The sequence below is a fragment of the Mycetomoellerius zeteki genome, unplaced genomic scaffold, assembly GCF_001594055.1.
Source record: "Mycetomoellerius zeteki isolate Tzet28-1 unplaced genomic scaffold, Tzet1.0 scaffold35, whole genome shotgun sequence".
NCBI lineage: Eukaryota > Metazoa > Arthropoda > Insecta > Hymenoptera > Formicidae > Mycetomoellerius > Mycetomoellerius zeteki.
In genome coordinates, this window is record NW_017257338.1 from 1,185,895 (window position 1) to 1,199,848 (window position 13,954).

General features: G+C 32.6%; 2 protein-coding genes across 2 annotated transcripts; one reads left to right on the top strand and one right to left on the bottom strand.

The window, feature by feature from the left end:
• Nucleotides 1-755: 755 nt before the first annotated feature.
• Roe1 (grpE protein homolog, mitochondrial Roe1) lies at nt 756-2,397 on the top strand. Its single transcript, XM_018452551.1, has 4 exons — nt 756-913; nt 1,554-1,974; nt 2,072-2,155; nt 2,217-2,397. Exons 1-4 carry the CDS (start codon nt 825-827, stop codon nt 2,322-2,324), a joined length of 702 nt encoding a protein of 233 aa, XP_018308053.1. The 5' UTR covers nt 756-824; the 3' UTR covers nt 2,325-2,397.
• Nucleotides 2,398-2,761: 364 nt separating this feature from the next.
• Nucleotides 2,762-8,686, bottom strand: Mlh1 (DNA mismatch repair ATPase Mlh1). Its single transcript, XM_018452511.1, has 10 exons — nt 8,639-8,686; nt 5,954-6,183; nt 5,825-5,888; nt 5,547-5,746; nt 5,230-5,458; nt 4,914-5,115; nt 3,606-4,830; nt 3,469-3,532; nt 3,194-3,392; nt 2,762-3,122 (listed from the first exon to the last, which is right to left on the bottom strand). The coding sequence occupies exons 2-10, from the start codon at nt 6,064-6,066 to the stop codon at nt 2,830-2,832; spliced, it is 2,589 nt and encodes an 862-aa protein (XP_018308013.1). The 5' UTR covers nt 6,067-6,183; nt 8,639-8,686; the 3' UTR covers nt 2,762-2,829.
• Nucleotides 8,687-13,954: the final 5,268 nt, after the last annotated feature.

The following is a 13,954-nucleotide window of genomic DNA, read 5'->3' on the forward strand; positions in this document are numbered from 1 at the left end:
TATGAGCGAAGCAACGCTGACTCTGGCTATGGTTCACTTGATTAGCCAAATAATTCGAAGCATCTTTTGATTGATCAATTTTTTGGATTGTCTGTTCAACGCTCCTTTATTCATGACAACCGTGAATTCGTGGCTGTGATTGGTCGATTTATTCACCGCTCAAACACTTGTCTCTTTCGTTTCTTCCCGCCGTAAATCTTGCGATAATTGCTAGATTCACCCTGCATCCGATTTTCGTCGTACGACACTCTGCAACCAATCAGAAAACAGGATTCCGATGAATTTTGCTTCGTATTATCGGAATCCTGTTTTCTGATTGGATGCAGTGCGTCGTACGACGAAAATCGGATGCAGGGTGAATCCAGCAAATCTTCGTAATTTATTAAGCCCGGTTTTACAAATGTGAAATTAACTTTAATCTTGGCTTAACTTACTGTTTATCTTTGTTTAATCCTAAGGATTCTAATTCTAAAAATTCTTAGAATTAATAAAAGATAAACAGCAGTAAGTTAAATCGAGATTAAAGTTAATCTTACATCTGTGGAACCGAGCTTTAATTTTGTTATAGATATATTTAAGACTAATTGAATTATAATACCTGCTTACAAATGTTAAACAATAGGCAATTTTGAAACAGGATTAGTTGAATGATTTGATCGATCGTGAAGTAAGTTGCGACACTTGCGACATCTTTATATTTCTCAACATTCTACGATCGTGTTTGTTGTGTTGTCTGATTGCTACGTTCATCTGATTTCATCATTCGTTCCTGTTCGTTCCTTCGGTTCAGGAATCGGGATCTCCTTTTGAGCTACGATTGAATCATGGCATCGATCGTTGTACCGGCAGTATTGCGCTTCAGTCGTGTAACGGTCGATAATTTTTATCAAATAAATAAAAGTGGCTTACGCAGGTAAATTGTCATTTTTTTTCACTGACGCGAGTTGCGATCGAATGCTCGTTCCTGAGTCATATGTCGAATCGGCACATTGAGGTTAACCGTACATTACCTATTCTGTTTTGTTTCCTGTTCGGGAGCATGAGTCTCATTAATTAATATTAAAGCTAATTAATTTTCACTATTTAATTTTTTTATGACGCGAAATGATTACTACTTAGTATAAACAACTTTGTCTATTGCTTTGTACGTAAAAGTGTGAATCTTTTGAAATTTTTGTAATTAACAAATTATTAAAATTTTATTTTTTTTATGTATATATATAGACACTACTAAGTGTTTTTCTTGTATTATTTATAGGAATATTAGTAAATAACTTAAAGATGTTATGTGATTGTAACAAATTGTAGGTGATATACATTTTTGTGACAGATATATTTTATTTGTAATATATATTATACATACACATTTTTATTTTTAAGACAATGAAAGATTTCTTAAAAATCTTTAATAAATAATATTTTAATTGTGATTTTTAAATAATCTAATTATCTGGAGTAATCTTTTCTTTGGCATAGTTATTACTATTTAAACTCTTGTATATATGCATATATAGTAAAAATATATTTTTATATAAATAAATGTAAAATTATAGGTTGCCACGAGTATCTTCTGCATTTTCTTGGCAATATTTTGGCACAATAACGGAAGAGAAGAAACCAGATGCTACTGATGTACCACCCATGTCAGAGGCAACAGAGAATGAAAAAAAACTGAAAACTGAACTGGAGCTTATCAACAAAGAGCTAGCTGAACTTAAGGAATCTAAAGACACATTAGAAGATAAATATAAGAGAGCATTGGCAGAAGGAGAAAATATCAGAGTCAGACTCACCAAGCAGATTAACGACGCCAAACTTTTTGGTATTCAAGGCTTCTGCAAGGATCTTTTGGATGTAGCTGACATATTAGGAAAAGCTACCGAAAGTGTACCAAAGGATGAGATAACGGAGCAAAACCCACATTTGAAAAGTTTATATGAGGGTTTAGTCATGACAGAAGCTCAGTTACATAAAGTAAGATATTATATATCTTCATTTTCAATGAGAAACACACATAAATAATGTGACTTCAAATGAGGATATTAAATTCTTTCTTATTTCCTTAATTTAGGTTTTCAAGAAACACGGCCTAGTTTTACTGAATCCAGTAAATGAAAAGTTCGATCCTAATGAACATGAAGCATTATTTCAACAAGTAAGATTCATATAATAGGTATAAAATGATAATTTTTGTGAATAACGAATATCATTTTCAGGAAGTTGAGGGCAAGGACCCTGGTACAATTGTAGTTGTATCAAAAGTAGGATACAAATTGCATGAAAGAATAGTGAGACCAGCATTAGTAGGTGTTGCTAAGGGATAACTAATGTAAAGGTAGCTAGAACATCTATTTTATGATAAATTGTAAAATCCTACAAAGTTCAACATAAAATATTGATGTACATTGTAATTTCCTTTTAAATTTTTATTTGAAACATAAAATAGGAACCAATATAACGTAAAATGTAAAAGCAAAAAATATACTTTTATGTAAAGATCTTTTATGTAAAGATCTTTTATGTAAAGATCTGTAGCGTTAACTATATATAGAAATCTTTTTTTAAATATACATTTTCCATTACGCACACACAATTTAATTCTACGGAGCTTATAAAAAAAGCGATAAAATCCAGACAAAAATAATGATATATATTTCAATCAACTTCAGTTTGTAATATATCTTGACATAACAAAAATCAGTGTCACAAGAATATGATAGATCATAACTGTACAAATCTATATAATATTAAATACTTACTATCAAACTTGAGTTTGTGAATCAATCCTCATATAAAAAGAAGTATAATACATTTTTATGTATTCATAATTTAACATCTCTCAAATACTTTGTATAAATCCGGTAAATTGGCTATTTGTAATATCGTTGAATCGTGAGCGAAGTGTTTCGGTGGAAGTAAACTTTCTTTAATTGCCGGATACAAAACATGTTCAGTTACATATTTCCAGTCATGTGTCTGATGCTTCGGACTGAGGTAGCTGTAAAACTTTGCCGTTTCCCGGCAAATATTTTGAAAGCATAATTGTTCTTTTCTCCACTCAATTTCCGTTGCTAGTCGCATTATATACAATGGAATTTCCGCTTCGTATGGAAAATATTTATCTAAAATATTAGCATATGTACAATTTATTCTTTTGGTAATATAACAGTATTCGATGTTACATTATATTTACCTAATAATACGGGCAACGATCTCAAATTTCCTACTTTATCCAAAACAATCGAAAAATATTCGTTCATCATGTCTGCTTTTTCTAAAAGTAACTCCTTCACCCTCGCCGCCAATTCTTCCTTTGGTCCATCCTCTTCTGTCCATCCAGTTTCCCCCGAATCTAAAGCAATCATTGCTAAATCGAACAATGATATTCGTTCCTAAAAAATAAATTCACGCGTGCAATATTAAATGGTTATAAAATTACACTTAATTTACTGTACTTGAAATACATACTGAAAATTTGATGATGCCAAAGTTCGCAAAATCATAAATCATGATTTCATAAAAAAGCTCCTCCCTGAAAAAATATTACAGCTTAAGATATGAATAAATTTATATTACATTTTTGTTACGTAAAACAATTATCTTACGTTAATTTTCTAGTATTGCATATATATAAATTCACTCCACTCTGTATCAAAGCCGAAGTTTGATCGATGCAGCCAACAAACGTTAAATTAGCTAAAATGTTTCGTAATCCTTCATGACATTCATCTTCAACATCTTTACGTAATTTCAGGATACTAGTTAATTTTACTTCGTGTCTAAAGTTATTCACAGAATACGATTTAAATTGCTGTGTAGACTTCGGAGATTCATCAGCAGAAGTATTTGTCTCAGCGGGTAGTCTTTCAGATTGACTTACGTTACATATTGAACCTTCACCTTTTTGATTGTCGTCTGTATTCAATGTCTGTTCTTTTTTCTTTTCCGAATCTTTCTTTGCATTCTCGATAATGTCCCTATTTCCGAAATACTGATACACTTGTTTACGAGCCCTATCAGCTATAACATCTACAGGCTTATCTTCAGGATCATCTACTTCTTCATCTGAATCTCGTAGAAATTCTGAGATGTCAAACGTTAAGTTCTCTGGATGGACATTTTTCAATTTGTCTTGTTGTGCAGAGTCACATGGATCGCAAGTGTTTTGCGAGTCTAACGAAGTTTTGGTATCTAATATATCGCTCCAATCCAAATGCGTTAAATTATTATCAGTTGGAGTTTTTTCGGTAGGTAATAATGTAGTATTGTGTTCCGCGATATTTAAATTCGAGTCTTTCTCTTGACATTTATTGTCAGCAGGTGGATTTACCGTAATAGCATCAGGTACGCTTTCTCTCAGACTTTCAGAATTGAGAGGCTTAGGATCATTATGTGTTAATTCTTTCGTTAGAGTATTACTGTCACTCTTACGTTGCTCGAAATGTATGGTAAAATTAAATTTGTCAAGTTTTTGATCAGACGAATCTGTCCTAATCATCTCCTTAGCGTGAATCTTTTTTAATTTATCTGAATTTCCTTTGTTATACTCTGGTAACACCTCTTCTAGGACTTCTTTAGTAATGTCTGCCTTCGGTAATCTGGCTTGTAAGTAAAACGTTCTAGACGCGCTGTTGCCAGTCAGCCTTTCATCTAATGCGAATTTTATTCTTTCGACTATCGCATCTTCGTGAAGAAATCGAACTTCGTGTTTTGTTGGATGTACATTAACATCAATATTCTGTGGATTAATGTCCAAAGATATGTAACACCATGGATGAGCTTTCTTCGGGAGATATACAGAGTACACGTCTTCTAACATCTTACGGATTGCTGCAAATAAATGTTCATAAACATTAAAATTTTGACAAAGGAATTAAAATAAATAAAGATTGAATGTGCAACGTTATACTTACAAGTAGAATCGACCAATCGATTGTTGATAAATAGCAACATCACCATTCGCTTATTCGTATAATTCGGATTTGTCACTAAACCGTGCATCTTAAATTTATAATCCTTGTCGTCAAGCTCAACTTCTAATAGTTCGCGAGCAACAGGATTGCCATATAATATTCTTATATTATTCTGTTTGGTGGAATTATGTGGTGTTCGAACCTGAAAGTGTAATTGAACACAATACATACCTTCAAATATTTTATTTTCAAATGTATTTTTTAGATCATGCATACACTGTACGTTATATATTGTACACAAAATGATTCATCTTACTTGTGAACTCGGCTCGCCATGCTTTTTTAATGTAAATCCTACTGCTGGATTATGTACAGCATATCTCATAACTACTTCCGTAATTTTGGTAAATTCTTCCGATGGATTTGACAAAGCCTTTCTACGAGTTGCCACATTATAGAATAGATTTTCTATTGTTATTACAGTACCTTGATTTCCAGCACAAGGCACCGGAGGTGCTTTTAGCTTGCTGTTAATATACGATGCTCTGTAATAATATATGGCAAGTATAGCTTAGCTAATCTCTCTTTATCTGTATAAAAATAAGTATTACATTGTCACTGAAATATACATACTTATAGGCGCATTTTTCATCTGCTGTTTTTGTCGTGATAGCAAGAAGAGCTATGTGACTAATACTGGCCAGAGCTTCTCCTCGAAATCCAAATGTCGTAAGAGCGCTGAGATCTTCGAATTTTTGCAACTTACTTGTGGTGAATCTCTCGCACACGATCTCCATATCTTCTTTTTGGATACCAGTACCATTATCTTGTATCTGAAGTTATAAATTAAGTTAGAGGTACATATGGGCATAATTTAGATGTGTTTATATAATTGAAATTCTATTATATACCTGTAGTAGCTTTAAGCCTCCTTCTTTCGCTGTGATTTGTATGTTCGTTGCTTTGGCATCCAAACTGCAACGTAAAAGTGAATTTCTTGTGAATGTGCATGTAGTAGACGATAATTTTCAAAAACTAACCTATTCTCTATTAATTCCTTTAACGCATTTGCTGGTCTTTGGATTATTTCTCCAGCTGCGATTCTGTTCACCACGACTTCGTCCAATTTTCTAATCTTCGCTGGCGTACACATGTTGCTTGATATAAATTGTTAATTAATAGGTAATAGAAGGTAGCAAATAGCTCTCAACACCTGTTCTTAGATGTAAACATATACAGCATAATCCAGGAACATAATTCAATCTCGTATCTAAATTGATAATCTAGTTAGGATTGTTATACGATAAGTTTTACGTTCAGTGAAAATTTTTTAAAGAGCTCTTGAACAAATTTTCGACGAAAGATACTTCTACACATGTCACTGGCGCCCATTTTTAAATGAATAGGTTAAAAATTAACTCTGCGATATTACCGACAGATATAATTGACTATGGTTGATAAGTTTCCTGATGTCGATAATTGAGGGCGTTATCTTATCGACACGGCAAAATTTATTTAAAATACTTTTTCAGTTGAAAAAATTTAAATTCTTATAAATTGAACGAAGCAAAGTATTATGCGGGGTCTACAATAGAAGTCGTAGCGGTCGTAGAGTCTTAAGTTGTAGAAAATTGACCAATCACAGTTGATTATTCTTCTCATATTCGTCTGTGATTGATCAATTTTCTACGACTTAGGGCCAGTTGTTCCACCTTTTGGTAAATTTTTTACCTGTTAGATAAATCTGGCAATCCGCGCATATGATTGGATAATCTTGCTACTTGCCCAACAGGTAAAATATACGAAAAGGTGGAACAACCGGGCCTTAAGACTCTACGATTGCTACGACTTCTGTTGTAGAGAGACCCCGCATTAAGGTTCTTCATTAGTTTGCCAACCGCTTTTGTGTAGATAGAGCGGACTAAACTGAGTCGAAAAATCCTGTACCATTTTGCAATTTTCGCAATGGTTAACGAGATATTAATTACTAAAAATCGCTGAATATATTGTTTAATAATTATTTATTCAAATACTATCAACTTTTCACAGAAAAACAACAAGAGACAAAAATTATTTATTTCCTTCTCATAAAGTTCTGAGAATTTTTTTAGAATTTTTTAATACCTCTATTTTTTCATGTTAGTAAAAATAAGAAAATGCAGTACTAAAAAGTTGATAAAAAATTTTGAAAAAATTCCTAAAGTTCTATGAAAAAAAAAAAATAAATGATTTTTGTCTCTCGCAATTTTTCTGTAAAGTTGATAGTATTTGAGTAAAAAATTATTAAAGACCAATATTCGGCAATTTTTAGTGATTAATAACTTGTTAACTATTGCGAAAATTGCAAAATGGTCGAGGACTTTTCGACTCAGTTTAGTCCGCTCTATCTACACAAAAGCGGTTGGCAAAAACTTACGGGACACCCTATATGTATACATGTAGTGTGGAATCGTGGAGAACTCCACACCAAAAATTTAGCTTAGTGTGGAAATCCACATCAAAGGAATCCAAGAATTGTATTAAAAATCAATTAACTTTTTAAAATGTTGTTTGCTGATCGATATTTGTGATGGCAGTACAACTGCGGCATGGCAGAGATACAACTTTTAGAGATCATTTATACTGGCCGTAATCGTGTGCCGTATGCTGTTATCTGTAAGAATTTAATCACAGTCGAGCATTCCTCTTTTAATTGAATGAGAGGGGAATACTCGAATATGATTAATCAATTTTTACAAATTACGACATACGGTTACGGCCAATATAAATGATCCCTTACCGATTGTTAGACAGAGCGTCGCAATTCGCAATTATAATAAAGGGATCGGCAATAAAGAATACCAAATAAATAAAGTTGTCGATTCTGAATGTATACACAAAAAAGGAGATAAGATGGCATATTAATGCTTTGGGATGGAAGTAATTTTTTCATGTTATTTTGTTACGTGTTTTCAATGTTTTGTGCCGTTCAGCCTAGTAACAATTAAAATATTTCTTTGCACCCGAGAATTAACCTACAATATGTAATGATTCTTTGGAAAATTTACAGGAATAGACTTACAGTTTTCTTGTTTTTTTTCTTTTGATTATTATTATAATAATGCCTGTCTTATTTGGCATAAATTTACGAGCGTTTCGTCTCTATGTGTAATACAAAATCAAAATCAGGTAACGTAAAATTTAATATGAAATTGAATAAACCACACAACAAAAAAAAATAAATATATTATTATATATATATACATATAAAACAAAGCAAGTCCATACATATAACAAAATTGATATATAAAATATATTTTTTGTTATTATATAGATAATAATAAGAAAAAAATACATTTAGAGATATAATTGTCCATATAAAAAATATAACACATATACGTATATATATATATTTTTTATATTATATTATGATACATACATATATAAATTGATATTAATTATATATAATACATACGCGCGGTTCGCTACACGCAGATCTATGCATTGTGATGCGATTGTGCGCGGGTCAAGGTGTTCGAGTGAAAGTACGAAATATCAGCAACCGCTGAATAAATCTTCTATAAGAAGCTGGGCGGACGTTCGCGTAGAATTATTGCGGCAAACGTGCGATTACGCGAAGGTACAATGCAACGCTATCGCTCTTGATGCATCTGATAATCTCATAACGATTTCCTCTTATCTGGAAATTGTATTTCCTGAAACACAATAATTCGCCGCGGTGATACCTCTGACAGATGAGTGAGACGGCTCCGTGCATTTAATCCTCGCGTTGACATGCTCCGCCTTGTAATTGTTTGTTTATAATTGCACAAATTGCGATTGTAGACTGCTGCGGCGCTTGTTGAAGCCGCCAGAACGATAGAATTTGACGGCGTAAAGAAATAGATAGATATAGCGTTTAATAACAGTTTTAGAGGACAAGCCCTCTAAGAATGTACAAGTAAGGATTGTGATAAAAATACAACGAAAAAGAAAAGATAATAAAGATATAAAGAAATATAACAAAAAGTGAAAAGTAGAAACATAACAGAGATGCAGAAAAAAATACAAAAAGGAAAAATAATACACAGAAAATAAAGTCGCAACGAAAAAATTAACAAAAAACAAATAATAATGAAATTACAATAATATAGTAAGAAAGAAGAAGAGCAAAATTAACAGAATAAAAGGATTTAGATGTTAGAGAGCGAGCAGTAGCAGAGAAAGATAGCTAGATAGATATTAGACAAATACTTTTATTAATATCCTTTTTATTAATAGGACAAGTTCTCTAAAGATGCAATAAATGAACAAAAAACTGTAGGCGGAAAATTTGGTAATATAACGCAAAATTAAGAATAATTATGCCAAATAAGCAGAGTATAAAAGTACAACAAAAAGTAATGAAAATGTGAACAGAAAGTTTATTTTATTAACTAAATTAAAAAATAAGAAATAAAAATGAAATGAAAAAAAAATAAAAATATAAGAAAAGAAAACAAAGAAAAAGAGAGAGAGAGAGAGAAAAGGAGACGGATTAATCGTTTTTAATACACTTTACCACTCTCTAAAATTTTTAGAGTGAATCTTATTCTATAAAGAGTGAAATCTCACTTTTAGATTGAAAATTGAGTTATTTTTCAAGATTCTTAATTTTCACTGGTTAGAATGAGATTCCACTCTAAAGAATTTAGAGAGCATGGTAATTTAATAAGCCTATAATCCAGTTGGATAATCCAGTTGTCCGTTGCACTTTCTGCAGAAACCACGTTTTCACATCTTGTCCTTTCTCGACATTGCAGCAAGAGAATTAAGCGACGTTCGTTGCGTAAAGATACGACGTTTTTGCAACGTCGTGCCGGCGGTATCCCGTTCCGACTTGGTTAACGGTCCACAAATCCTCAAGATCCTCTTTCTGAATCGTATATACATAAATCAGCGGGATTCTTTAAAACAACGCAATTATTTTGATCGTTTCTGCATGCATCTAACCGCGCAGTCTTTATTTCCAAGAACGTCGTGCCTGAAATCGATGATTAAGATCATGAGAAGAAACTTCAATGTTTCTCATTGTCCGAGAATTGACTTGCTCTCATAAAGCAGTCAATTATTCTTTCTAAACAGTCGTTAGTTTCGGTGTTAATAACAACAGCCACGGTCCAATTTCTCTTTTCTATTTACACCCATCTCCTCGCCCACCTACTCAAAGAGAACAAGAAAATCAAAATGTCAATTTGACGTCATATATTGACGAATTTATTAGTCATTTTTTGATAATGATAAAAATCTCGATCTCAGATGATCTAAGAATGACTTTATATATAAATGACTTCATATGTATACAGGGTGATTTCCGTATTCGGAGTATAAAGTCATTCTTACACTGATAAAAAAGATTGGCTGATGCAGCAAATTAGATGGTAAAATATGGCATTTTTAATTGGTTGCAGCAGTTAATTTTTGATTGTGTTAGTCTATCGAAATCTTATACTGACATTGTAGATAGGCTAACGCAATCAAAAATTGGCTGCTACAGCCAATTAAAAATGCTATGCCATATTTTACCATCTAATTTGCTGCAGCAGCTAATCTTTTTTTCAGTGTAGATCATCTGAGATCGAGATTTTTATCATGACTAAAAATGACATAAATTCGTCAATATGACGTCAAATTGACATTATTTTGATTTTTTTGTTCTCCTTGTGGTAAGGGTAATTTCCCTGCGTTTCGCAACGCTAATTATATTAGCCGCATGTTGTTAGTATTAATTAATTGTTGACCCATAACGTCGCGTATTTGTCGTACAAAATACATCATCGTAACATTTTTATATCTCGTAGATGCTCGACAAATAAGACGATATGTCACCTGTCATCATCATTTTTTATTGCATCGGCCACTTTCTAAAGTGTGCGCATATATATATATATGTACATCACGCGTGATCTGCGATTTCTACAAAAAGGGTCAAACAAAATTATAAATAAGCAGATAATACGCGAATTGTTTTTAATCGCAATGGAATAGATTAAGTATGAACATATTACGAGAAATAAAATATTGAGAGGAACAAAATATATAGGTATAAGGAATCTTTTATTTATACAAGGGAAAACGTACATTTCCACTTTAAACTTATTATGTCAAACATCCGTGAGAATTGACGATCGCTTTGTGGACGCGCTCTACGAGGGTAAAACAAATAACAAACAATACATGGAACTTGATCCATAAAAGTATTAAGGTAGATTACTATTCATCGATCAGCAATCATGATTCAGCATCCATATTTATCTGTGCGACAAAACTTTCACTATTCTCATCTCATTATGCGAGCGAATAGTCATCCAAACAAATTCTGATCTCTCAGATAAGTTTGATCGCTCTTGAAAATTGTAGATGGATATTTCGGACGAAATTGTTTTAAATGATTTGTAAAATGTTGTTTTTAGAATAATAATTATTTCAGTAGCTTAAATGGGACTTAAAACAATGTTAACAACAGCAAATTGTAATAATAGATCTAATAAAATTATATTATATATATCTTAGGAGAAAGAGAAAGGCAATATATTATAGACTATTAATAAGAAATGTATTGTTTATTACACGTTCACAAGTTTATGAGATGCAGGTAACAGTAAAAAGTGACATCATCTTCTTATGAATAAGGATGGGATCAAGTACATTCTACGTAGTACTGATAATATCTACAGCACGTTCGAATTTTTTATTAGCACTGGGAAACATAACAGCATTTAAATGTAATTGAAACTTTCCGCGCTGCAATCAAACCTAGATGTAAGAATACTTATAAAAGTACTACAATGAAACATAATAGTCTCGTACATACAACAAAAATACTTTTACAAACGCTTCAATAAACATAAATTATACGTTTTTTTTCTATATTTTGCATCATGTTGTCTTTTAAGTTAAAACAATTTTTAGCATAATATGTTCTTACAATTTTGATCTATTTTTATAATATTTTTTTTAAATATCTTTTAAAATATAAAATATCTCTGAAATAATTTTTTTACAGTTTTTCGTTACTTTTTTTCAATGTTTTTACGAATAATATATTATAATATTGTATTATTTTTTATTACTTTTATTATAATTAATAATTTTATTTAAAGAAAAAAAATGCTTTGCAGCTGTTTTATTGTATAAAATGAGAGCTTATAGAGTTAGAAAGTCAGACATCATTAAGTTAATTGAATTGTTTTCCTCTATTTTTCATCATCAATTATAAAAGAAATATGGTAAATTGCATGATTTATCCTGTATATTTTGTACAGTTTCGAGCCCAATTAGATATTATTACATTTTTTTTCAGTATTTATATAAATCCAAATATATTTAATTTATATCTCGCTATTTATTGTTATCAGTATTTATGTATTCAATCGATTTGTAATCATATATTTCATAACATATAATTGTAAATATTTCAACAATTACGTATTCATAACTTTAATAAATCATTTATTATTATTTCGTATGTATCATTCGATTTTGACAAAATGGTATCCGAGGAATAACTCAGTAAGCAAGAAATATTTCTTGCTTACTGGGAAGGATATTACACGATATTGAATTGACCGAGATTCGCGGACACATTTAAAAGATATCCAGCTTTGTCCCTTTTCTATTTGTGAGGCTATGCTTTAAGTGCATTTTAATTAAGAGAGACGTATCGGTGAACTAATTACAAGAATACTCTCGTTAATTCTGGGTGACATCGCGTGCGGACGTTACATGAATCATTATAGCGCGCGTCGTATATCATTACACATGCGTATGTCGTGTATCCACGATGCGAAAGTGCGTGCGAGAATAATTGTAAGACACAGGCGGTCATTCTACGAGAAACCACCGAGCGCGGCGCCTACCTGCGAGGAAGGAAGAGAGGACTTTCGCTCGTTCGCAACGCAAGTTGTATTCTCGGATACGCGGATCCAAGCGTCTGCCGGCTTCCTTCGGCGCGTCGGAGGTCTGTCACTCTTGTCATTCGAGTCGACTTTCAACACGATGAAAAAAAAAAAGAAGAAGAAGAAGAGAGGAAAGAAAACCTTCGGCCTCGCGCGAATACGCTACCGGTCGCAGATCGCTGACGCTTCCGGTTTTAGAATGCGCGGCATCGCGCACGATGATCTTCGTCTTATAGGACACGTAACAAAATTATTCCGCCGTACCGCCTTTCTGTTTTTCTCTTTTTCTCCCGTCCCTCCTACCGTCGCAGCGTAATGACGTGAGGTGCGAGAGGCGAGAAGCGAGACGAGGCGAAGATGAGCGGGATAATTTTCAGGTTGGATCGAAACCTCTTCTTGATTTCTGCACAAACGCGATCAGCCCGCATGCCAGTCCACCCATGAAACAACGGAAAGCGGCTTTTCGCCGCGAAATCCGACAAATTCGTGCCTCGCTGAAGAAGATCTAAAGATATAATAGTGAAGATACGCTTGTAACAACACGATCCGATCTACAACACTAATAAAACTCATCCATACATGAACATCGTAAAGCTATTTCAACGTATTCACTAAGGCCGGTATTCATAGTCGGTTCTCTCTTGTACTTAAGACCGTCTTAAGTTTATTCTTAAAATATCATAAACTTGCAGTCACAGAGTCCCTGACAAAAATAAAAATCGGAGCGTAAGTCGAATGTAACAAAAAATGACAGAAATATAAACCTTTTAAGAGAAAAAAATTAAGACAGTAAAACGTAAAAGAGACATTTACTCTTCTTTTATGTTTCCTTGTCTCAATTTTCGTTTTCTACATCGGTACTCAGCTCGTTTTTATTTTTTATCATCTTAAATATGTAATATTTAAGATACTAATATAGTTCTATACTGTTCCGTGATTGGTTTACAGCATTCTTAAAATCGTTTTAAGTACAGTCTTAAGATGTAAATCAATCACAGGGTGGTATTCATAGTCGATTCTTATATTTGAGACTGTCTTAAATACAGTCTTAAGATGTCATCAGCCAATCAGAAGGCTGCATTAGCATCTTAAGACATCTTAAAATAAGGAAGGACTATGAATACC